At 44.0% G+C, this 25,100-nt stretch overlaps 1 protein-coding gene across 3 annotated transcripts in view; it reads right to left on the minus strand.

Moving 5' to 3' along the window:
* The window catches only part of TYRO3 (TYRO3 protein tyrosine kinase), a 41,761-nt gene that overhangs the window by 6,962 nt on the left and 9,699 nt on the right, over positions 1-25,100 (minus strand). For all 3 annotated transcript variants that reach the window (XM_042019798.1, XM_042019800.1, XM_042019799.1), the window contains 13 exons: positions 24,399-24,569; positions 21,625-21,711; positions 17,556-17,671; positions 14,538-14,715; positions 13,939-14,081; positions 12,527-12,671; positions 8,213-8,342; positions 7,277-7,377; positions 6,245-6,340; positions 4,440-4,520; positions 2,687-2,779; positions 1,848-1,969; positions 1,431-1,540 (listed from right to left, as the gene is read on the minus strand). In XM_042019798.1, the coding sequence (XP_041875732.1) occupies positions 1,431-1,540; positions 1,848-1,969; positions 2,687-2,779; positions 4,440-4,520; positions 6,245-6,340; positions 7,277-7,377; positions 8,213-8,342; positions 12,527-12,671; positions 13,939-14,081; positions 14,538-14,715; positions 17,556-17,671; positions 21,625-21,711; positions 24,399-24,569 (1,573 nt within the window). The remainder of the gene's footprint in view (positions 1-1,430; positions 1,541-1,847; positions 1,970-2,686; positions 2,780-4,439; positions 4,521-6,244; positions 6,341-7,276; positions 7,378-8,212; positions 8,343-12,526; positions 12,672-13,938; positions 14,082-14,537; positions 14,716-17,555; positions 17,672-21,624; positions 21,712-24,398; positions 24,570-25,100) is intronic.

A 25,100-nucleotide genomic window follows, 5' to 3' on the forward strand; every position in this document is an offset into this window, starting at 1 on the left:
GGGAAAGTTTTCACAACTGAGGAAAGGAAAGCATTTATTTGCTACCTTAGGCAAAAAAAAAAAAAAGTTCAGAGAACTGAGGTATATAGTTCACCAAGTATTACACAAAAAGAGAATGATTTCATCTACTTGGTGACCAATGTGAAGTAGCTTAGTGGTCTCAAACTAGTTCCTTCAGACTAACAGGGAAATAATTATGAGTAAGGAAGTGGCTATGTTCAGATGGTCTACTCTCTTACACACACAAAAGAAATTCAGCTACTTTCTGTCGTTTCCAAGATTATCAGAGCACATCTGCAATACTCACTGCTATCACCAAGGCCTGCATCCCATATTGGCAATAAGAAAACATCATAAGGTGATTGCCTAGACTGCCTGTTAAAACTGCTTGAACTAGATCTGCAACATCTTCTCTCCAGGCCTAGTTACTGTCCTAAATTGCTCTGTCACCCTCTTAAACCTATACACGTTGGCAGATAGTCCAAGTAAAGCCCACAACGACTTCATGCTCCCGGGCCTCATAAAGGACCCCCTGCTTTCCCCAGAAGATATGCTGAAACAGGCATTCGGCTTCCTCTGGAGGATGTCTACAAAAATAGAAAATCAGTATGGGTTCCTCATAAATGTCAAAGCAGGCTAACCCATCATTTTTCATCATGACTTTATCAGGCTCTTTGTCTGTACATCTGGGCATTAAAATGCCTTTGGAAATCTGTGCCTCATCATGGATTTTATTGGTTGTTGTGGTTTTGTTCAGAGGCAGAGTTCTGTTCTCACAATGAGTTGTTCCTTACTCCATTCTCAGGGAAGAAGCCAAGTGGAAAGGATAAAAAAAGGACTTTTCTTCCTTTCAAAGCAGTCAAGGTAGTTTGGTGTCAAGAACAGTGAAGTGGGGTCATACGGTGTGCTCACCATGCCATTATTTTTAAAGGCATTCTCCACAAGCTTTCAAGGAAACTACAATTCTTATATTGTGATAATCAAGTCCTCAAAATAGATACCAGAAATACAGACTTCAGGATACCATGAAAGTTCTTTTCTACTAACACAGCCAAACCCATTCCCTCCTGTTATTTTATAATGTGGAACAAAAAGCCTATGCTGACACACAGCCACTAGAGTGGCTAATTACAAACATGTATTGTAATCAGCTCTATGAAACTTTATGTGCAGACCAATGATGGCAAAGTTCCTTATAAAAAGGGTCTGTTTGAAAGCTCAGTGGGACTTTAGGAGTTGCTCCCTGCTCCCAGCAGCCCCACCACACACCCCACCACAATGACCCTGACTCCCCTATGTCTATTGTCACTTAAATGCAAAGATCAGCATTCTTAGACAGGACCCCTCACGCTTCTGTCATGCAAAAGGTTTTTCATCCCTCCCTCACCCACTGTGGTCTTTCTCTTCTCTGAAACTCATGAGTCACTTACATGCAGTTCCGAGCTGCAAGGTCCCTGTGTATGAAATTTTTTGAGCTTAAGTACTCCATCCCACTGGCAATGTCAATCATGAACTTGAGGAGTGTCTGAACAGGCAAGTTCTGTAAGAAAGAACAGTTTAGCTTCTGCTACTGGAGGCTTTCAAGCACGTATGACAAAACTGCAAGGTTTGCTGCCACTTTACAGAGCAGGGATGGGGGACATAGGGAGGGGATGGGATAGAACGGAGGAGCTGGGCCTCAACATGCATGGAAGGAAATGCTTTAAGATCACATCTCACGACTTTCTCTGGTATTAAAATCCAATCATCTGCCAGTGCCTTTGGGAGACCAATCCTGAGCTTCTCCAAATACATTCTCCGAAAATCCCTACCCTCCCAGAAGGAATTCTACAGTAAGACAGACTTACAAATGGGTTTTCCCCAATTCGTGACATCAGCAGAAAAGCATGGAGGTCTCCGTGCTTCATGAAGGGCAGGATCACCATGGGAATTGGGAGACGGCCCTTGGGACGGCTTCGTAGACTGACTCCTGATGAGGACACACACAGCGAAAGGGCGTTAGCGAACAGATCACTCCCAGGGCCATCTCACAGGCTGCTGCACCTTCCTCTTACAGATCTGGAGGAAAATGTGCCATTTTGGTGGGTAGATTCCATGCCCCAAGCTTCTATGACTTTATGCCAGGAGGTGGTAAAATGCCTCTAACCCTGTTTACTTCAGAGGCTGTACTAAGAGCCTAGTGCCTCTCAGCTCGTCTTGCAGGACCAACTACAGATGTTTCTAGGATCACTCCAGACCAGACAGCCCCAACCCCACGCTCTGCAGAGCAATCTCCACTTCTGGAAAATACCCGCACTCCAAAGTGTCCACCCACAAATGTCTTCTTCTTACTCAGTATTTTGGAAAGGCACAATCTTCCCTCCTATTTATAGACTACCAGCCCACCCGCTCACATTTCACAGCAGTTTAAACATGCCTCAGCCAGCCAAAGTCTCCCTGATTCATTTGCAAGAACCAAAGAAACGGCTTAAATAGGAGATGGTTGTTACTGGTGTGTGAGGGCAGGTGTGGGGAGCATTGCACACACTCCAACTCCCTCTGGGCCTGGGAAGGAGCAGTGCTGACCTGTGCAGGACTCCAGGCAGCACAGAGGAGGCTGCACCAGCACTGCTGGGGGGAGTGAGGCTGTGTGGGATAATGCAGGAACAGGAGGTGCCCTGTGGCACGAGCAGCAGCGCTGTCTTACCGATCAGTTTGGTGACGTGAGGGTGGTCAAACTCCTTCATACAGGCAGCCTCTCGCAGGAACTCCTCAATGTCAGTCGAGGTGAAGATGTCCGCTGGAAAAAGTGACTGTAAGTTTGCTTTCTTTGTAGGTGGCTCCAAGGGACTTTACAAATAATGATTATCAAAAGCTTGTTCTTTGTGGCGCAACACATCTTCTCAGACCTATAGCTAGATAAGCCATTTTACAACAAAGCAGAGCCTGACTCTCTCTCCTGGGATGGGCAGCAGTAAGCACATTATCAGGGACATCTGGTAAATTGGTTCTTGGCAGAGTAAAGACCCACTGGTTAGCAGCTCTTTTCTCAGTAAGAACTTTCCTTGGAAGCTGTGCAAACTGTGTGGGGGTTAAAGATGTAAGAATTAATTAGGTAAAAGAACCTAAACAACAAATGTCAGGGAGAGGAGACACCACACAAATGAAAGAAAATGTTGAAACTGAGGAGATGGCCTTGGAGCCCCTGACTGGCACAGCAGGGCCCAATTCATCTCTGACAAGGATGGCATGAAGGATCAATGCTTTTATGTCTCTTAGCACGATTGAGTCTTGTAAGGTGCTAGAGCTAAGATTTCTTAAATAACCACACTACCAGACAGCTTGGGCCAAATTCAGCAGTGACATACATCAGAAAAATTTTGGACTAAATTATTTCTCATTGCTATGAGTCCAGATTTATAGAAATATATCAATATAATTAAGAAGTATCCCAGTTGACTAATTCCACCACTGCTGCTGAATTTAGCAAGAGTCCTCCAGTCCTGCTGCAAGATCAGACTCAGACCTGTAGGGGAGTATTCACATTATCTGCTTTAGGCAAGTAATTTCAATATGATTCAGAAGACAAAACGGAGATTCCCTTTTTACAGTCAATGAAGAAAGGAAGGTGCCTCTGGAGGCTGACAGATTGTTCCTAAGTTAGATGTCTGAAGGGACACATTCTAACTACACAAAAGCTTGCAAACTGATTAGAATTATTGTTGAAACTGGATAAAATGATACAACTTACACTAGAATGGTATTAGTGTATTTAGTACAAGCTGTTATTCTATGAAGCAAACTGAGCTCCAGAGATAAGTGAGTGTGACTGCTTTCATTCAGTCACAGTTAATTTTTGCCTTACAGGCAAAAGGGATCAAATAAGGTAGGTTAACATATATAAACACATATATATTCATGTTTCCTTTGATTTATACCTATCTTTTAATTGCTTTTCTTGTCACAGACTTCTGCCTGATGAAAGTGTTAGTTGCCCTTGTTAGGTACACTCACCAAATGACAAATCAGATGGGAGCTGGACTGCTCAGTCAAATGTGCTGACTGAGATGAGTTAGCTTGTCACTGCATTCAGCCCAAACACCCTGTTTATTCCAGGCTACGTGCTTGCAGGAATACTGTCCTTTCACTGCTGAATTATTAGGGCAGAGCAGACCTGTCTGAGCTGTCTGTGCTGCATGATGTAGTGGTTTTGGTTGCATTCACCACGTGCTGTGTGCTGTAGAAGCAACTAAGGTGGTATAGGTCCTTTCCTGAAGACCGTCCACTACGAAAAGACTGACATGAAAGGGATGGGAGACAACATGGGTAGAATGGCTGAGTGGGAAGCTCAGAGAGGAATAAAGAGCATCAGGGATATTTGCTGAGAATAGGACAGACAACATTTAATCTTTCCAAGCTCTCTTTTCTTAAGTAATTCAGGCAGCCCTGCTTCCACATACCTTTCAGCATCTTCACTGCCACTTTCTGGAAAGAGCCATCATCTAGCTTCAGTAGTGCCTCTCGAACTGACCCAAACTCTCCTGTAAAATTATCAGAGTAGGCAATGAGGGAACAGCTTCTTGTGAAGAAAGTATGATTCACAGCAGGTTCACTTCAGGGGTCACTAGCAAAGAAGCTGAGTAACCATAAGAAATGCTTCATTTTTCATTCTGCAGTTCCAGACAGCAGCTTTCAGCATATGTGTGTCTAGAAGAGATATCACTACCAGCAGACAGGGATCACAGTGCTGGCAGTCCAGAAGGCAAAGGAAAACAAGAAGAGAAAAAAACAATCCCTGACCAGATAGATGATGCAGAGACAGAGTTTAGGCTGGGATCACAGGCAGACATTTCTGGGGAAGCCATATCATGAGGGACGAGTCTGAGTGAGCTTCTGTTCAGAGAGGAGGCCATTAGGTGGAGCAGCAAGTGGATGGGTTGGCTGAGGAAGCTCTCAGTATTGACAGCCATCAGAGCAGAGCAATGGTGCCAGGACTCAACCATTTGAGATACAGTCAGCCTTATCTCTCAGAACTCAGAGAATGACTTCTATGAATCACAGCTGACCAGAGAAAACATAGGAGTACCTACTTGTGTGTGAGTGATATGATGATTCACAGAAGGCAGTGTTTGCCCTGGTGTGTTCTCTAAGGGAGATAAGAGAAAATGTAACAGGCCAAAACTTCTTCAAAATATTTTAGCCTGAAGAAGCTTTATACCACAGCCTAACAGCCTCTTTGCATTAGATCTGCTCTCCCTAATTTTGTAACCACTTATCCCACCCAAAATGCACTAGTATGAGGAACTCTGACACTGAAAAGAAGAAAGCAAAATATGGCACTCAGGACACCTACCCCAGAAGCATTATCTTTCTGCTAGCTTTTCACCAATGTCCTTCACTACTCTATGGCACGTGCTTACTTCACATAAACCATGAGCAGTGGATCTGACCACAAACCAGGAAAATGGGAAGGAACAAAGGTATTTTGTGCTGCTTCCATCCTATGGAGCTGTTGCTCAGCTGTAGAGTCAGCAGAGCCCAAGGTAACGCAGTTATGTCATCTTATAACCTGTAACCTGGGGTTGTGGGAGTGAGGCTGACAACTCAGACCAGATCCTGCCAGTTGGCATCCCCACACCAAGGCCATGCCCTGGGGCCCCTCTGCAGCCAATTTCAGTTTGTTACCTGCCATGGGGACAACCCAAAAGGGTTGAAGCAGGATCCCAGAAACTGGCCAAGAGCTAACACTCACAAACAGATGACACAGCTGTTTAATTACTTAGCATTGTTATCCCTCTGAGACCACTTCTGCAGGAAGGTCATCTTCCTGCTCTGAAAGAAACACATTTGTTCTAGGAGGGATGGAGTGGAAGAATGCTCCTCATAGGAAAGGGTCAAAAAAAACCTGCAATAAAACTAGTCTTATAAAGGAAAAGGAAAAGGTGAAGTTTAATTGAATATTCCTTTGTTTAAATGTCTGAAAGAAATTCACACACCAGTGAATTAACAGTGCTTTGGAAAGCTGAGCGTAGACTGCAGTTCATGATTGTGTAGAGCCATATTACAGGAATGGTTTAGCCAATATCCTCTCAGTTATGCTAAACCTCTGAAACATTTTATCCCAGTGGAAGGGATATTACCATTTAAATTTCCATCTACAAGCTGGAGAGAAAACAGGCTGCTTGTAATTGCTTCTCCCTACTCAACAGTAAAAGTATCACAAGTGGGATTTTCAGTGTAAGCCTTGTTCAGTTTTGGTTCTTACCCTTGCCCAGCATTCTTCCCAAGGTGAACTGCTGCTCCTGGATTAAGACATCTTTGAGTTTTGTCTTCAATTCATCACTGATCCCTATACTCTCCACTGGGAAAAAAAAACCAACAACAAAACAAATGAAGCATCAAATAAGGGATATTTAAATATTCCGTCACAACATCAAGAGTCACCTGTTCCAATCTCCATCTCCAATCTGATTCCCACACTGTAAGGGGGAAACGCTGAAAAAGACAGAATTCTCTTCCATGTCCTCTAGCCTCACCACAGACAAGAGGCCAGCAACTTTCAACCATCAGAAAATGTACTTAGAGTACTTAAAGGGAGAGGGTGTGATAACACCACCCTTAAACACTCCAAGAACAACAGGAATACAGAAATAATGTAAATAACACTGAGAAGACAAAAATCCAATCCAAAGAGCTACTGACAGACACTGGTTCACACAGCTTAATTTAAGCTGATGGAGCTGCACCATTTTAATGACTGGAGCATCATCCTAACCCAGCTATGCAGCGCTGTCACAGGGAGCCATGCCCTTCCTGAACCAGGAGACAGAAACGGATCACCTTAATGGATCATCTGGCCATTCCTGGGACTCAATCTCCTGTTTGATAAGTTACTAATTCCTGGCTTTCCAAGACTGATTAATTGGTTCATGCTTGTAGCACAGCTCAGCACACTGAGTTTAAAGAGTACTGCTAATATTGTTAAGCCATATTTATCTCACCACTGGATTATAGTCCAGTCAAAGGAGTCCCTGTAGAGTGAAACTGGGGCAGGGGAGCGGTGAATTTGTGTCTTGCATTAATATACACAATGACCGTAGCTGTAATTAGCAAGGGCTATGTAATTGGCATGGCAGCAGCAATTCTGGCCCTTCACCTCTGCAATTCACAGTGTCTAAGCCTCATTGTAAATTAATCCTATGTTTTTGATCAAAAAACATCAGTTTCAGTGAAAACAGAGAGAGAAAACATGCAGAACATTCTTCCCAGGCAGAATCACTCAAGTCACTTTACTTACATGTTGCTTCAATGAGCTCTGGGCCCTCCCTGTTGAAAGACCTGGCAGCTCTGAAATGGACTGCTGGATCCCCTCTGCCAACCACACTGCCAAAGGCATGGCTAGGAGGCAGAAAAGACACACAGAGCCATGATTACATGGGCCATTCACTTCTAAAAGAGTGTGTTGGACAGTAGGGATGATTTCTCACCCCTTGCTGTGTAAGTACTGCAGACTGTCTTGTTAAAGAGGGTGTATCTGGAGAGGGGGAGCAACAGGTTTATGCTGCTTTGCTGATGCACCTACAGCCTTCCAAAACAGGGGAATCACTCCTCCCGAGTGCCTGGGAGAAGCTGCGGGTTGGGACAGGTTGCAGGAGTCACTTAAACAGAGATGCTGCTGTGACAGGGAGGTCTGGGAGACTGGAAAGAACGGGAACCTTGTTTGCAGCAGGGAGCAAACTGCAGCCAAGTGTCAGAGGTGATGGAAAGGAAACTTTACTGCAGATCCAGAGGGTTCTGGGCAGTCAGGAAGTTACAATCAGCTGATAGACTGAAAACCAGCATGGGATAAAGGGCTCAGCCTGTAAGAATACAGATGTTTCATCTGTGGGTCTTTTCTCTTTGAATCTCCTAAGCAGCAGTGCTAAGAATTACCTTAATCAAGTTCATATTTCTATAGTCTAATAAGGCCTAGCTATTAACATAACATTTTTTCTACTGTATTTTTGGTGTTCTCATTTTGAAGAAAAGGCAGGCACCCCAAAACTGTGGAAAAAACCCAGTAACAACAAACCCCCCCAAAAATCCCAACAAAAACCCAACCAATACAGTTATCCAAAAAAGCTGCCAAAAGTACTCCATCCACAATGCTTTTTTGAAAAATAATTGAGTCAGAAACCACAATAGAAGAGAGAGCAGAGAGCTCTCTATCCAGCACAAGAAGAAACTCCCTTACCCAAACCGAGTTTCCTTTCTTCTTTTTCGAAGGAGAATGAGAGCCAGGGCAACAGCTGTGACCAGAGCTGTGAGAATGCCCAGTGCCACAGGAACCCAGGACGTCCCATAAGGAGGATGTCTCTGGCCACCTAGATGATGGAGAAAACACCAGTCAGGAAACAGAAGACTATCAATGGTAAACAGACCAATTTCTCCTTTTGCTTTTAAATGGGAAACTCATGCTGCTGGACCTGGTGGATCTTTGTATACTGGAATTTGGCATAAACAGGTACTCAGCCAATCATCAGGAAAACTAGCTCCTTCTCACAGCAAAGGCAGAGCAGATGCATCTAGTTATCAGAAACTACTGGTTTTGGGCCTCGAGAAGGTAATAGGTGCTGCACCAGATTATACTATTTCACATGAGCTCATGATGTGAGGCGCTTCAAACTGGAGCTTCATGACAAAAAGATTGCTTAATGTGAGCATTCTGTGTGCAGGTTTCACCCTGTCCTGTTTGAGACAGACATTAGAATCTTGACCAGGCTACTCAGCACTACCTGAATGTCAGCCAGGCAATGTTTTGAAAGACCACAGAGAAGGACAATTGCCTCATGGCAATCTGGTTAAAAATATTTACATTTTTCCTCTAACCCCTCCCACAAAGAAAAGCACCCTGAGGGACTTGGTATTAGCTGTAACTTCACAACGTTGTTTGGTTGGTTGCAGCTTCTCAGTGTCTCTCCCCAAAGAAAAGGTAAATTTTAAAGTCCCCTGTGAGTCAAGAAACAAGTTAGTCAGCCTACATGTTCCAAGACTGAAATAATACTTGCTCCCAGAATATGTATACTTTTGAGTACAAAATGTCTACAGAAAAAATGGAGATGCTGCCAATCTGAGCAAGCTGCCAGGCAAGGAAGATAAGCAATACAGTTATGAATAAAAAGAATATTACGTATGCCTGGCAAAAAAAATGATAAATTAATCCAATTCCCCGAGAGACTTCTTCTCCAAATACAATTACTGAAGATTAAATGTGAATTTGAATGGGTTTATTAAAATCTAGGATAGCCCTCATATCTCCAAATTGTTTAAGAGCTAACAAGAAAAGGTACCAGGTCCCTGAGCACTTCCTTCATCTCCATGCTCACTTGCTCACCCTCAGCAGCTGACTGCCCTTTACCAGAAGGTAAGGAAGAGTCATCTTTGATGATATAAGTAATCCTGTTATACGTCATGACAGTATAAATAAACCTGTTCCTAAAAGAGATGTTAGGTTGATGGGCTGGAATTTGGATGAATCTCTGCACAGATGCATATGAAAAAGAGTCAGACAACCCTTATTGGCAGAGTCCTGGCAGGCAAGAGGCTTCTGAGGCTTGATTACCAGCTGCATTGATGAGCCTTATCATCCAAGCTTTTAAAGAAGTAATATTAGTCTAATAAACAGATAGAGTTTAAGGACACAGAATCGTGGACCAGTGAGGAAGCAGACTAGTACTTCTCCACTTGAAGCAAATTATCAGATCCTTAGTACTTATTTTCCAGTATCTTATCTCCTTCAGTGACTCACATATTCTTTTACCACCCAGAAGGCTTTACAGACTCTGATCTTATGATACTCCCTCTTGTTGCAACTTTCAACCCAGCCTTCAAGGCTGTTGTGAAGAGGGAGAGATCAGAAACAGAAGCTGTATTTCTCAGATATAATAAAGGTAATTCCAACCCTCTCCACAATTCCCAAGCCAATCACTTGGGCTGTTCCTGCCTAACAATCAGAAACAGCTAACAACACTGATGTAAAAGGTCCTTTCTGCTAGTTAACAACAAGGTTTCCTTCCCCTGTGGTGAGACAAACCTCTCAAGGCTTATTTTTCTAGTCTCTGTCTGTTGGCTGCGCTGGTGAGAGAGCAGGCATTTAGGTCAACTTCTGGGGAGCCCCTCCAAAAGGAGTGTGGATGAAAACAAAACTAAACTAAATTATTCTCCCTGTTTCTGAACTGCTGGAAATCAGGAGCCCATCCCACAGTTTATAGAAAATGTGTCAGAAATAGAAATTAATGTTGAAATTCACTGCTTCTCCTCCTCTGCCCCACACATCATTGCTTCCCACTCGTGTCACTGAGCTTGAGGGAGGCTGCAGCCCACAGGTTGCCTCTTCTCTCTCAACTCTGTCTCTCTCCCATCTCCTGCATCCCCTTTTTCAACCAGCATGTGCCTTAAGAATGCACGAGGCAGAGAGAAGACTACTATTAGAAGAGTTTAGAAGAGTATTTAGGAGCCCCTTGATGATGAGTCCTTCTATTTTGCAGGAAGTTTATGTCTCAAAGGTGTGCAAAGAACATAATCCAAGTCTTCTCCAGCCTACAATCGTGAAGATTACAGAGAGGAAAAAGCTATGAAACCATTCTGTTCCTTGCTCTGCAATGAAAAAAAGAGGTTTTGACTGAGAAAGTTTCTGAAAATATTAAAACAATCTTTGTAAACAGCACATAAGATCTCTGCATAAGTAGGGTGGAGCTCCCACTAGCTTCACTGCGATGACAAATTTGAGTTAAAGTTTATACGAGCTTAGTCATCCTTATTGCCGCACTGGGAGCTGGTCAGAAACCACCCCTGGCATTTCTCACATAAAGCAACCAGTGCCAGTTTGCTATTTTAGGAAAGCAAGCGACTTATGTTTTCTACCAGGCCTGAAACAAAAATGCAGTCTTTCTGCAGCTCTGCTGCCTAAGGCCTGTCAGTGTTTCCACAGTGAACTTTTACTTCCTGCCTGTTATGCTTGCGAAGAAATATATGTGCTTCCAGACAACATATGGCCAAAACAAGGACCACTCCTGATGCTACTTTTTTTGAAGTGGTTTGTAAATAAAAACAATCAAACAACAACAGATAGTGCTGTCAGGATTATCCCATTCCAGCTCCCTGTAAAACGCAAACCCTAAACATTTCCTGGGGCTTCTTGCCAGTGATGGCCATTTTCCAAATGGAACTCCTAGTTCCTTCCGATACATTTATCTGTATTTGGGTACCACAGAAAATACCTAATCAAAAAGTAGGAGGAAAAAACTGATGGAGCCAGTGACCAACCTCAGTAGGCTCAGCTCTGAACCTCCACACCCCTTCATTCTGTTTTAAATAATTTGAGGGCTTCGATCCCACAGTGACTGTGTGCTCACACTTGACCTTCAGTGCTGACTTCATCACAGGAACTGGGCTACCAAAGGACCTGAGAAACGTGCATGCTAAAACCAGCACTAAATGCACTCCTGCAGGTAAGGATGCAGTTCTCTACTGGTTGCCTGTACCCCCCACCTCCTGCTTGCTTGGGAGCTCCCCTCTAGAGTCCCCCTGCCATCCCTAAGTGTGGAGGGATCAGGAGAGCTCAATGTCCGTGTGATTCCTCAACAACGTGTGGAGTGGGAAGATAGCAACAGCAGGTGGGTCAGCAGCAGAAATTAGAGACTGCTATCTGTCCTGCCATGGGCACTTGGAAACAAAACCTCAGGAGACTGGGGGATTTTTTGTATGATCACACCTCACTGACTTCTCATCACCAATCCCCATCTTTATTTGGAATGCCTTCCCCTTAGTTCTGTTACAGTTTTCTTCACAAGCAAGAGCATTCTCTTCCTTCTACCCATCTCTCCATGTAACATCCTGCCCTGCTTCATAGCCTGACTCCTATTTCCTATTCACTGTGAAACACAAGCAGGAAGCAAATCACCCCAGGTGAGCCTAACTGCCCTTCAGCACTAGGAGTGCACTCCACACGTGCATGTTGCTCCCAACAAACCCTTCCACGTGGTCCAGATTTCAAGGTACAGCGTCTGTACCATCATCTTCCTCTTCTACCAGTAGCTCAGCTTTTCCTTGGAGACAGCTAAACTGGTTTAATAAAAATACATTCAGAAAAACCATTATGAACACCCATGTGGCCATGGTTTAAATCACGCTTCACTAAAACTAGCAGGAATGGCATAAAACTAAATCAAAGAAGAGAATCTGTGTTAGAGGAGTTTTCTGTCACATTTACTTGTGTAAATCTGTATAAACCTTCATTTGCATATTTTCTTTGTGTCTGCCCTTCTGCTCTGCACTAAGCACAGTAAAACACTGTTCTAAGAAGACACAGTAGAGGCCAGAAGTGTTTTGTTTATACTAGCTCTTTAAAGATTATTGAATTTCCAGTTTCCTTGATGAAGTGTGCTGTTGTATAAGCCCATATGTCTCAGTAAGTTGTGAGCACTGAAAGAAAAAGACTCAGAAAAAGCAGCAGTCCCAGTATTTCTGACTTTTCCCCCAAAGTGAAGAGAAAATAGTGGACACTCACCCATGACCTCCTGGGCTTCAAGCAGGAAGAGGTCACTCCACGGCCCGCACCCTGCAGAATTCAGCACACACACCCTGATAATCAGGTCTTTGAGAGGATTCCACATGGTGAGATTGGCTTTTGTGTCCTGCACGACCATCTCCCCCTGAGTGCAAATGACAACAAACTGTGAGCTGTCTTAAAAGGCATCTAATGTAAAACTTCACCTTTAAACCAAAACAGTACCATGTACTTCACTGGCACTACAACAAGGGTTGGGAATTGTGACTCCTCAATCCTTAGCTCAGTTTTGCCTGAGATTTGGGCTGTTGTCTTGGGTTTCTCTTCCCAAAAATTGCTAGCAGTTTCCCAAGGCATAAGGCAGATAGGAGGTTTAATAATTTCTTCCTTTCAGGTCCTCCCATGCACGTTGCTATAGAAATATGGTTTTCTCTGCTATTAAAAGATATACCTCCTTCTTGTGATTTACTGTAAAGCATCTGGTGGTTTTAATCCAAGGGAGGAGTCTGTCTGTCTGTTCTAACTTGTTGACCAAATCCTAAATGGCTTCTGAATTTCGGCACCAATTTTCACTTAGGATGGCAAGGCCAACATATTTTCAGTAGTTATGTGGATCTTCTTCATACAGCAAACCCATGAGTATTTGGCTGCCACCACTGACACAGTGTAAATTCAATGAGAACTCAAAACACCATCACTCAAAGTCAATGATGCTGACCTAGTATGAAATGGGTCATACAAAATAGGAAATAAGTCTCTTTTTCCTCCAGCTGTCTATTATTATAGGCTTGCTCTTCATTAATAAGCACTGGGTAAATACCTATTAGGAAGCTAGAAACCATAAGAAATGCTGTGAACTTCAAAGGCTGATAGATACCTGGGAAAGGTCAATGCCAAAGAACAAATGAAAGGCTCTCATGCTGTCAGGGTCCTTTCAACTCCCTAAGTATTAAGAATCCACAACCTTCCTTCTGTGATTTACAGCACAACTCATTCACTTGTTAAATACACCTTTGCTCCTAGGATTTGGAAAGCCAAGGCCCAGTCACAGGAGAGAGAAAGCCCAGATCCTGCACTGTCTGAGCTGGATAGCCCAAGAAAGAGTCAGAGAGAGACAAAGTGGATTCTCTCTGTGTTGTCCTTCTTGTACAAGGAACGGCAGAGAACTGGTCTGACTGCAGAAGAACATTCAAGTGAAGGAATTCTGAATATGCCAGGAAGGAAGAAATGGCCCTAAATCTTGAAGTCAAATACTGAGGCATTCCCTAAAGTCAGAATAGATCCATTTACACAAAAGCAGTGTCACCAATCTAATCCCCTGGTATAGATGAGGGACCTTAATGCCTAGCAAATTTAATATAAACCTTCTGCAGCTCTGTGTTCAATGGCTCAGTACCTTCTCAGTCTGTTACCTGAGTCACATTATCCTGAATCCATTCCAGTCTGTATCCCAGGACATTTTCTTTCAGCACATCTGGAGCCACACCTTCCCACTCCAAAATTAGACCAGGATCTCTTTGAATAACATGGATATTTTGAGGGGTGCTGTTTGGAGCTGAAAGCAGAGAACAGAACACAATCACTCTGTGCAGGAAAATAAGGCACTATCCACACTGAAAATGGCATTTTCACCCTCTTTCCTGAGATCATCCAGAAAAGAGAGGGTGTGAGGGGAGAGAACTTCTGCAAGCCACCAGCACTCTGTGGCTTCAAGTGGAGAAGACAGGTCAGCAGCTCTCACTTCTCTCAAGATCCCAAGAATCTCACAGAGCTAATGGGACCAGCATGCAGAAGCCCCATGGCTGGGTCAGCTCCTGCATTATCCATCATTGCTGTTAACCACACTTGACTGTCTGCTCTTGTTTTGTTCTAGGAGACCCTTACAGCGGATGAGCAATCCAACAGCATAATGCTTCCCATATTTCAGAACTAGCAAGGAGTTAATGACATTTATAATCATCTCTTTTTCAGGTTCAGAACTGCTGTCCTGTTCCTGTCTGCTGTTTCTTACCAAGCTCCAGGGTCTGGAAATAAACCCTGTTGGTGAAAGGGGAGCTGCCCATCTCATTGCTGCACTGCACACGAACGCTGTAGTTGGTGGAATGCTTCAGGCCTTGCACGCCGTAGGCAAAGGGTGGCACTGGGGTGACTTCAGTGGAGACCTCCTGGCCATCTGGTGACTCAGCTACCTGTGCCAAGAGTGAAACAGAGATGACTGGTACCATAAACAGTATGACTAACATGTCCATATGGGTAACAACCCATTTAATTGTCAGTTTAGGAAAGTGTAAGAATAGATATAGTACCAGTGATGCTTAAAATACTGAAAAGGGAGTTGTCAAACTAAAAATCATGAAGTGACATCACTCGGGCAGTACAAAAATTTTCCACCAGATGAAAATTTGGTTCCATATTTTAAAACATTTCCTCCCTTATGTTACAATTTCTACAGTTGATTATTATTCCTTCAAAGAAAACTAAATGTGCTTGTCGTTTTGAGTGGTAGCAGCCAGCTTCTGAGGCTTGTTTAAATCTGGGCAATGAAAACTATGGAAACTGGTAGAGCAACTTGCCTGTTGCCTACTGTCACCTTTTGCCAACCTCTTTTTTCCAGAAGTTTGTATACTTTCAATTTTTTAGTGGATGAGAGACATGGTAGACATGTTCAACTAACCTGTTTCAAAATTAACTGAAAAGAAACTTCTCACCACTCCTGCATCCCTCCTTTTTCTTTTGTTTCCAATTCTGAGCTTTAAAGCAGCATGAATGTCAATTTAAATCTGATATCACTGTGTGCTTTTAATGCACAGGCAGGTTCAGTGTTCCTACTTTTGTACTGACAATAGCAGAAATCACTGCATAGCTCCCAGGCTCAGACTTTCTCCTCAAGTGCATATGAAATAGCAAAGCTGAGAGTAAAAGCAAGATGTACTGACAAAAGCAAAAGAGTCATATGGACTTTATATATTTTATATGGCAGCCTTTCTCCCTTTCTCACTGCCCCTCCGCTCACTCTCACATACACTTTTGGCACACTGATTTATTTGGCTGGTGGAAAGGAAGAATCTCGAGTTTCCTGAATAGAAAAGCATGTTGTTAGTCATTATCAGTCTCATCCAAAGCAAGGAAAAAACAAGACAACTTTTGTGTAAAACCCTGTCTGCTGGACGATGAGTTTCTGTTCAACACTCCCAAGAGCTAGTGCTCTTGCACCTGCCCCTTTCACACCCTGGAACGTGGCCTGTGTTAAGTCAGAAAACGCTGCCATTCCCTGCCCTGTCCCCAGAAGCAATCTGTTTGTCTGAACATGGTGCTCCTGGGGCACCCGCTGCAATGCCTGAGTGCCAGAAAAACACAGCAAACTTCCAATCCCCCTTCTCTTTCTGGGAGACTCCCAGCAGAAGTGCAATCATGAGGAGCCAGGAACACGTGCATTTTCACATGGAAATGTAGGTCAATGCCTCACACAGAATGTCTCAATGTGGGAGTCAGAGGAAGCACGGTTTTCTGACAGTGCAGGGTCATTGCCAAGTTACCCTGCTCCCAGACTCCGTCCTCCCCAAATAGAACAGAAAAGGCTTAGAAAAGGGGTGAGAGACTGCTGAGTGGACAGAAACTGGGCTGCTCTGATTCAACCTCTTTTCCACATGCCCCATCCCCCACCCCTGCCCCTGCCAAAAGTGAGAGGGACAACTTAAACCCCAGAATGATTAGCATTGCAGCATGCAAGCCAGAGAGAATAGGCTGTTCCAGCTGGAGATAACTGGCATTGTAAAACAGAGGAAGAAAACCATTTTCAACTGCAAGCAAGAACAGAAGCAGCAACAAAACCCAGAGACCAGGGCCAGCTGCCTTCAGGAGTTCTTTTTGCCAGTTAAAACTAGATGATGATTTCTTTTACTTCTGAAATACAATAAACATCAGAGCATGAAATCTCTGTTCCCCCCTCCAATAAAAAGAGGACTACAAGTAAATTATCCAGACTACTTCCAGCATACCTTGAGTTTATAATCCTCCTCTGCATAGTTGGCAACACCCCATAGAAATTCCACTCCAGATCACAATGCTGCTGTAATCAGGTAGGGAAAGCATAGGGGCCTGGCAAATAAATCCATGGGGAACGTGCCTAGCTGTGTTTGCACAGCCCACTTTGGGTATCACCATTTATTTTCTCACTTGGTTACCTGTTCTTTGATCTGGTTCTACAGCTAAGTATGCAATGACAGAAACTAACTCTGCCTGAGGTTGAACACATACCATTGTTCTCAGGAACTTCAAGAAGCAGACCAATTTTTCAGATGTGGAGTACTCTGCACCTGGGAGAGCTACAGAATATTATCAAGCTTGATTTTCTAGGAAGAACTGGTCTTTGACAATGGAAAACCAATCAAGATTTAGAGACAGGGCTTCAAATTGCTCTGAAACATGCAAATAGGCCTGATCTTGTATCAAAAAGCCCAGTCTGTCTCCTACCTCCATCACTCCTACCTTTCCTGTACCACATCCTATACTTTGCAGGCTCCTCATACCTTGGATTCATTGGTATGTCCAATTTCCTGCACTTCCTCTGTCATCCCACAGCACAGGCCTGATTTGGTGTGGGATTCACAGGCACCTGCACTGGAACAAGCTACCATGGGCCACCGCTCCATGCAGGAAGGGTGCACACCCTGCAGCCACAGCTGCTCAAGGGCACTTCCCACAGAGTGCTGTGTGCTTCATGTGTGCTGCAGTGTAATGACCTGCATGGAGTAGCTGCCACGAAGCAACTGATGTGATAACCTGCTGGCAAGGAGAATGTGGCCAATCTTTAACACTTAACTTTTGAGCATGAAGTTCATGACCTGCACTTTGGCACCTATATACACTCCGAGTTGCCTCCTGTTAAGCTTTTATGCTTTAAGGCTGTGAAGTAAGAATTGAAACACTGCTAATAAGATGGGAGAGCAAACAATGGCCCAGGAAATGTTGTGGCTCAGGAGAGTCCTGTTATTCATGCAGGGCAGGGCACAATCCAGAGAGGCCATACCTGAAGAGTGCAAGAATGGAGGGGTGCGCGGCCATCAAATCCTGGCACCCAGACCACGCTGGCATTGCTGCTGGTGACTTGGCTTACAGTTACATTGAGAGGCGGGAGAGGCATGGCTAGGAAGGAAACAAAGAGACCTTTCAGTGTACACAGAACTGAGCAGGTATTCACATGGAAGTGGAAGAGGCTTGAGGCTAAAAATTATGCAATGAAATCACTAACAGAAATGTAGTACAATATCACATCTTTAGAGAGTGTCCCTGACTGCTGTGAATGAAACTATTATCTTAACATTGAACAAGCTATTGTCAGACATTCTCTCATTGTCCAGCACACTTGCTGGATGCACACAGGTTGATCTCTTTGATAGCAATGCCAGTGTGTGATGTTCACTCCTTTGCTACTCAGCTCTCTTTCCTGCCCCCTCCATTGCAGCGCATAACTCAGCCCTGCACACGGTTGCCTGTGGACCCGCATTGTGAACTAAGTCAGGGCTCTAAAATCCCACCTCAGGTTCTCAGTCCAGCCCCTGACACAAGCTCTGCCGGCACCAGGTGGAGTATGGTTTGATGTAGTGACCTGAATACCCTGGAGCTGGATTTGCAGTAGACTGCTTTGTGTTGCCTCCAGGTGTCCATTGCAGACTCCCACTGAAACACCCTGGGACAGAGCCTGGACTGAAAACTGCCTTCTCAGCCGTGGGATGAATAAACTCTGCTTTACAGAGGGGAAATTCAAGCCAAAGGGAGTGCCTGCCACACGGTTGATACCACTCTACAAATTAAGGGCAGGGCCAGGAACAAAATCAGGATTCCAAGACTGGACAGTTAATCAGATGCTCGTGCTTCCTGCCACCACAGCACAGCACCAAACTGTTTGGTTTCCTTTCGGGATCCTTGATGCTTCCCTTTGACTTCTTCTTTCCTCTCACTGTAATTTCACATAGTTAATTCCTATCCTTCCACTCACCATCTCTTTTTCACCTCTGAGTTTTCATTCAGGCACCTCCTGACACTCCTGACAAAATTAGCAGCTTCATGAATACTAACCTCTCCCCTGACCTTCTTCTCATTTTAAAAAATTCTACGCTGATGCTGTAATACTTTCCCTGCAGCACTTCAACAAATTGTACCCTCAGGAGTCTTCTTTCAAAAACCCATCCTCAGGACGAGGCTCTGCCTGCAGATCAAGTTTTCCACGTCTCCTGAGTGGCATCCATCAGAAAGCAGCAACGGAAAAGTAATTGCAAGCCAGGATTTCTCCAGCTGCATCTTCTATCCTGCCAGAGCACCCTTGTATTTCATTGCACCAAGGACAACCTCAGTACTGCTGCCTTCAGCATCTCCACAGGGCCATCTTGCAAGAGAAATGCAGAGCCCAAAAGCCTAGGTCTCTGCAGAGGGCCTGGAGGAGAGGAATAGATGGTGACACAGATTAACTCTATAAAGCCTTTGTTGGCTGGTTAACCAGTTACCAGGACCCAGGGCAGTGGCCTGCCACCTAGATAAGAACAGGGTGTGTGGGTGTGAGGTGGGGCAGCAGACCAAGGGTCTGAGATGGAAGCTGGGCAATGAGTTCTTTGTGAGTTAACTTTCCTGCATCTTCGTTTCATTCTCTTTCGATGTCAGTGTTCAGGTTTGTAAGATCTTTATGGCGAAAAAATCCTGCTTTTACTGCTTACTTGGGTACTGCTGAAACATTGTCCGTAACTCAAAGTTTTGCAGACACACTCGTTAACTTTTGGGCGACACGTGATTTTCAAGGCAGGATGGCAGGCCCGAATGAGCTAAGTGCTGTGCCACCAGGGAGAGTAAATAATCAGCAGCTAACACACCCCCTCCCTCTGTAAACGAGGGGCTGAGGAGGGCAGGCTTGCTAGCACCTTCCCCTAACTCTGCAAGCTGTAGAAGGGCCAGATGCATTTCCCCACCACCTCTTGGGAAAAAACTGTGGGCGGCTGTTTCCGGTTGTGCTCTGAAACACGGGATACAACCCTAAAAGTGTTAGCTGCACATATAAAGGAGAGCAAAGACTGTCAGAAAACAGGACCTTGAGCGTTAACATAATGAGAGTTAACTTCCTCTGTGCTTAGAGAGTGGCTGAACAATGGGGCTTTGTACATGGCTGGGGACTGTGGGCTACAATAACAGTAATTTTCTGCTTGGAGTACACCCAGCACATTGTGGGCACTACAGAGAATAGATAATGAACAACAACAGGAGCAAATAGGAAGAAATGTTAACAGTTTGTCAACGTCCTAGCAAAAATATTTGCCTCTGGAAACACAGGAGAAACTAATTGTTTAATAAATGGTAGAAAGATTTAAGAGTCCTCATTAGCAGATGGGTTTGTGTAAGAGAGGAAGGCCCTGAACATGCATGTGCACACAACTACTCCCAGGAGCAACTTCATTGAATTCTGTATGTTTACAGGATCAAGAACGAAATAAACATTATTTGAGCCTGCCCTATTTCCGCTGCATAGGAGCCTTGCTTTAATTTTAACAGGTCTGTACTAGATCTTAGAACTTTTTCTATTCACAAAAGCCTCATCACTTAGGTAAATGTATAACTACTTTTTTAGACACATCTTTGAGGTATTACAGATGTAACTTTTATGACTACAGCACTGAACTTGCTTCTAGATTTTCTGTCTCTAGGACATGCCACACATACTGGTGCAATGTTAGTTGAGTCACTTAAGCTTGCTCTTTCTCAGCTCTAGAACATGTGTGTGTGACACAAGTGTGTGATGGCAGTATGTCCCTCTTAAACAGGCTGTGTGGATTCATTAGCTGATGACTGACCCCTGAGGAGCACTTTTCAGCTAAACATAATTGCTGGGAAATGAGAGACTTCTGAGGTCTTTACTCCTTCATCTTATTAATGGTTAAAAAAAAAAATAATCTGTATTAACACTAAAAAATTAAAGAGCTTGTTTATGCTAAATGTCTTCTCAAATAATGGCTTGATGAGATTTTTTAAAGTGTAATAGCTTTGTGAACTAAATTCTATCCCAGGATAAAAATATGCATAGAAGATAAATTCCACAATAACTAACTCCCCTGGGTAGAAAAGCCTTCAAGGCAACAACTCCAAATGGCTTTAAATTAAGTTATAAATCTTACTAGTCCAACATTCTGCATTCTTGGCATAGCAGTAACCACAATGTCCTGAACAAAAACACACTCCAAGAGTAGTAGATTACAGCTGGATTTTGATCTGTCCTTTAATGAACATTAGCTACTACAACTGTGAGTTCTGATACTGATACAGACATAAAGGATTGCTTGTATTTGTGCTGAGCAATAAGCTACCACTCGGAACAAATTATTTTTGTGCCATGCCTCTCCTGGAACTGATGATTGTGTAATTAAAAGTGCATTAAAGCATGACTAAAAATTCAAATGCAGAAGCATCTCAACATGAAGAGGAGGGGAAGAGCTGATTGCTCTGATTATCCCTGTTTCAGTCACCTGGAGGAACAGAGCAAATGTCACATCAGCCTGGAGACTTCCAAATGGCAACTGGTCATGCACAGGCTAGGAATTACTTGTTTTCAATGAGCTTTTAAAGAGCAAAGAATTAAAAAAATAAAATTCATAAACTCAGTGTGGATGAGCAGACCTTACTGGCCACTGGTGATCACCTTCTTTGATTTTTTTCAACATCTAATGTGATGCTAATAAAAGCAAGCAGAAGTAATGGCCTCTTCAGCTCTAACAAGACCCATCTATTCCCAAGAGGGAAAGATTTCCCTGCTGCAAATTTATATCAGCTTCATCTCTCACAAACAACTGCCCCAGCTCTCTCCTTTTCAAGGAAAAGCTGTCATTTGACATCACATTTCCACTCCTGAATCAGATGTGGATTATTCTCAACAGCCTGGGATACGGCCCTGCATAGGAAGTGGGAACTGCTGTTAGAACACAAAGCATTGTTTTGATTGCTGAGAGCTCCAACTGGTGCTGGCAGCTTTGAGGCAACTCCTTGCATTAAGGAGCCCTACTTTCCCTCCCCAGAGAGCAAATCCAAGGCCCTTGCCCAGTCTCTTGCACCCAGTCTCTCACCTTTGATTTGAACAGTGGCAGTCCGAGATGATGACAATCCCTTTACATTGTGAGCTTCGCAGGAGAAAACTGTGCTTTGATTAATACCTGGAGATCAGCCAAGAAAAGGAAACAGAAATAGCTATATAATCCAGCTTCAACTTCAGCAGAATTTAAATTATTTGTGACATCCAGCTCAAGCTCCACAGGCAGTTGGAGGGGTGAGCTGGGTGCCAATCAAAGGCATGCAGATTTCAGTAACTAATGTGCTAAACACATTTTTAATGGAGGAACTGTAGCAACATAGAAAAGATTTCATGGAAGTGTCAGAAAGCACTGAAAAAGAGGGATGAATCTGTCAGGACAGCAGCTTACAGTGCTCAGGTAGTAGATGTCTGCTTCTCACATTCTGGTGAGCATCTTTGGAGCAAGGATTGTGCTGAACTGGGAGCTCACACAAAGCCTTTGGGCCTCAGCCTTCACCTGAGCAACATTCATCTTCTAACTGGCCTATAAGCCCAGGCAAACTTGCAATCAGATGCTGCCTATTGCTAGTCAGTGCCCACCTGTCCCTCACCTTGCATCAGACTTTTGAAGACACACACAAAGGAATTAGAAGTTAAATGCTACTGAACCAGCACTGAAACACTTTCCAGGGGTGATACAAGTAAGAATGTCTTCTGTGAGCATCCCTCCACCCCATGGCATCATACTGACGTCTGGCTGCCCCAAGATGCATATAGATATTGCAAATTAATCAGAACTGAGATAGATTTGCAAGGCTGCCTGGAGAACTGTGTCCAGCAACTATTGTCACTTGTCTGGGCCCTCAGTTGCCTTAAAAGGCTCTATCCGAGAAAAGTTAAAGATTGGCACACTGTGGGCATACAATTTAGGAAGGAAAAACATTTCAGAGCCGCAGAGAGCAGCTTGCACAGTGTCTTTGACCTTTGATTTATCTCCCAAGCCCGAGACTAACAGCATTGCAAAGAAGGTGTAATGGAAGAGAGGAGGGAGTGCTATTCTCATCCCTGTGAACCAGAGGAAGATGCTGCCAGCAGGCTGAAGGCCAGGCAGAGCAGCAGAGCAGCACCTGCTGTGGTAGGCCTGTCCCAAGACAGAACCTAACACAGCCCTGTCCTGAGGAAAATCCAAAACACACCACAAACCAGGAACTGCATGTTCCCTAGCACCATGCCAGCACTGCTTTCCAAAATACAACATTGCTGAAGCTTCTAAATGCTTGCTTTCTATCCAAGTACTTTGTTACTATTTTCTTCAGAGCGTGATACTTTCCTCAGCTAGCAATGCTCATTTTCTTACCAACTGTCTTTTTTGACACACTTTGGTAATCCAGCCATGCAGGTTGTGTCCTGCTACATGTTTTCAGCTGCAAAGACAAGATATGCCCAAGGGACACCTCAAAGTGTACTGGAAGAGTGTGCCCAAGGGACATCCCAAAGAACACTGAAAGCAAATAAAGGTGCCGATGACACTTAATATATAAAATAGCAGTTAATTTGGAGAATCACTAGGAGTAGATGTCCTTCTTCAGACCTCCAAGCCACTGCTCCCCAAAACCAGAAATTTTCTGAGGCACCATGGGATGAGTTTAGTGGAGAAGGAGTGACTTATTTTTTTATTGTCTTTTCCCTCTTGCCTATCCATCTTTTCCATTTCCATTTCAACAGGCAGATCATATCATAAGGGAGCAGTTTTAATTTCCAACTTAGAATAGCATCAGTGGCTACGTAAGAGAGGGAGCAGATGATTGAAACCATTTCAAATCACAAATCATGTTTTGATTTGCATTTAAATATGGTTCTAAGGGAAGCCTGAATAGGACTGGATAGCTCAAAGGATGGCCAAAAACATACAAAAACTCACCCTGGGTGTAACTGTATTAACACTGATAAAGAGGCTCCAGACATGGTCTTAGTTGTAAAACCTTTTCTTTCTAAATAACTAGTTCAACTCTGGGTCAGGGCTGCTGAGAATAATAAAACAGCAGCAAACAGAAAACATAACACAAGGCTGTTGGACAACTAACTAGAATCAAGTTACTTTTAAGAGGTAACCACAAGAACAGTTGCAGTCAGTTCCTGGTAGAGATACATCACCCTTTTCTAAAAGGGGTCTGAAGAGAGGCCCTAACACCTACTGGCTCCTGAGTTCTTCTGCTGACCCTGCTGGGGAAAGCTCTGCACTGGGGCAAACCTTGGTCTTGAAGGGTATCAACCAGCCCACTTCAGCACTGATACAATCACTCTTGAAGTGTCAAACAATTACATGAGGCAGTCAGATTTTAATGATAAGAGCATCCAGCAAGCCTGCAAGAACAGAGATGGGGGTGGGTAAGAGAGGGGAAAGCAGTGTGTGACAGGGCTGTGCACAGAAGGAGGGTATGGCATCTGTTACATGTGAATGCTTGGAGAATTCCAAGAGAAATGGCACCAACAGAGTCAGTCAATACAACCATGAACACCCTCCACGAGATGGAACAAGAGACACCCAATGCATCATCTGTTCAGTAGCATCTTTAACAAGAGTGCCAGTCACACCCAAACTCTGTGTGCCTCAAGAGCCTCTGTGCCTCAGGCCAGCAGAAAACACACTGAGCAACCATCACCCCTTGAGATAATCTTTGTATGTGATCATGACCACTCAACCCTTAATGCAGAGTTAAACACCACTCCCACACTATTTGGCTATCCAATGTACAAGGCACGATCAGAAGAGAGCTCTTCTCCTCTTCTGATGCTCAAAGTGATCCCCTGCAGTGCCAGCAGCCTTACCTGACACATTTAAGATGGAGGGGGAGACGTCTGGAAGCCCCACTCTGGAGTCTCCCATCCACCAGACAATTGTCACTGGTTCAGGGGGACCAACAGCAGCACAGGCCATATGAAATGGGGCATTAGGGGACACGGACACATCCTCAGGTTCCACAGTAAAGTAGGGCACACCTGGAAAAGCAACAGACAATTGACAATAACTGGAGCAACTGCCCCTTGTTTATTTCCACTAATACCAGTGCTCAACACTGGACATCCATCTGTCCAGCTGCTATGCTGAATCCGATGCCCTCTAAGCCCTTCACAAAAACCAAGGGTCAGATATGCTGGATCACCTCAGGGCATGAGTGCCTAAATACTACCACTAGAAGTCAGAGAGAAAGAGTGCTTGCTTCCCACAATGCCTTTGAAAAACCACTTTCAATTCAAGACTCCCTTATGAAACAGCTTTTAGTGGTAGTATTTTCTCAATTTTTCAGCTGGAGAGACTGGAGTTCAAAGAGGCAACAGTCAAAAACTTCAGTGGTGGCAGACACCACTTTAAAAGACAGCTAATCCAGCTGCAGATACTTCTTGCCATGCGTTAAAAACTGAAGCTTGAGAAAGTGTTGAACTACTGGCTTTAACAAACCCATGAATGAGGAAAGAATCCCCGCAGTGAGAGACTGGGAGCATTTACAATGCTCTCTCTGGAGCTTAATT

Source organism: Corvus kubaryi, unplaced genomic scaffold, assembly GCF_017639235.1.
Source record: "Corvus kubaryi isolate FWS band 111438036 unplaced genomic scaffold, C.kubaryi_AGA036_p1.0 35820, whole genome shotgun sequence".
NCBI lineage: Eukaryota > Metazoa > Chordata > Aves > Passeriformes > Corvidae > Corvus > Corvus kubaryi.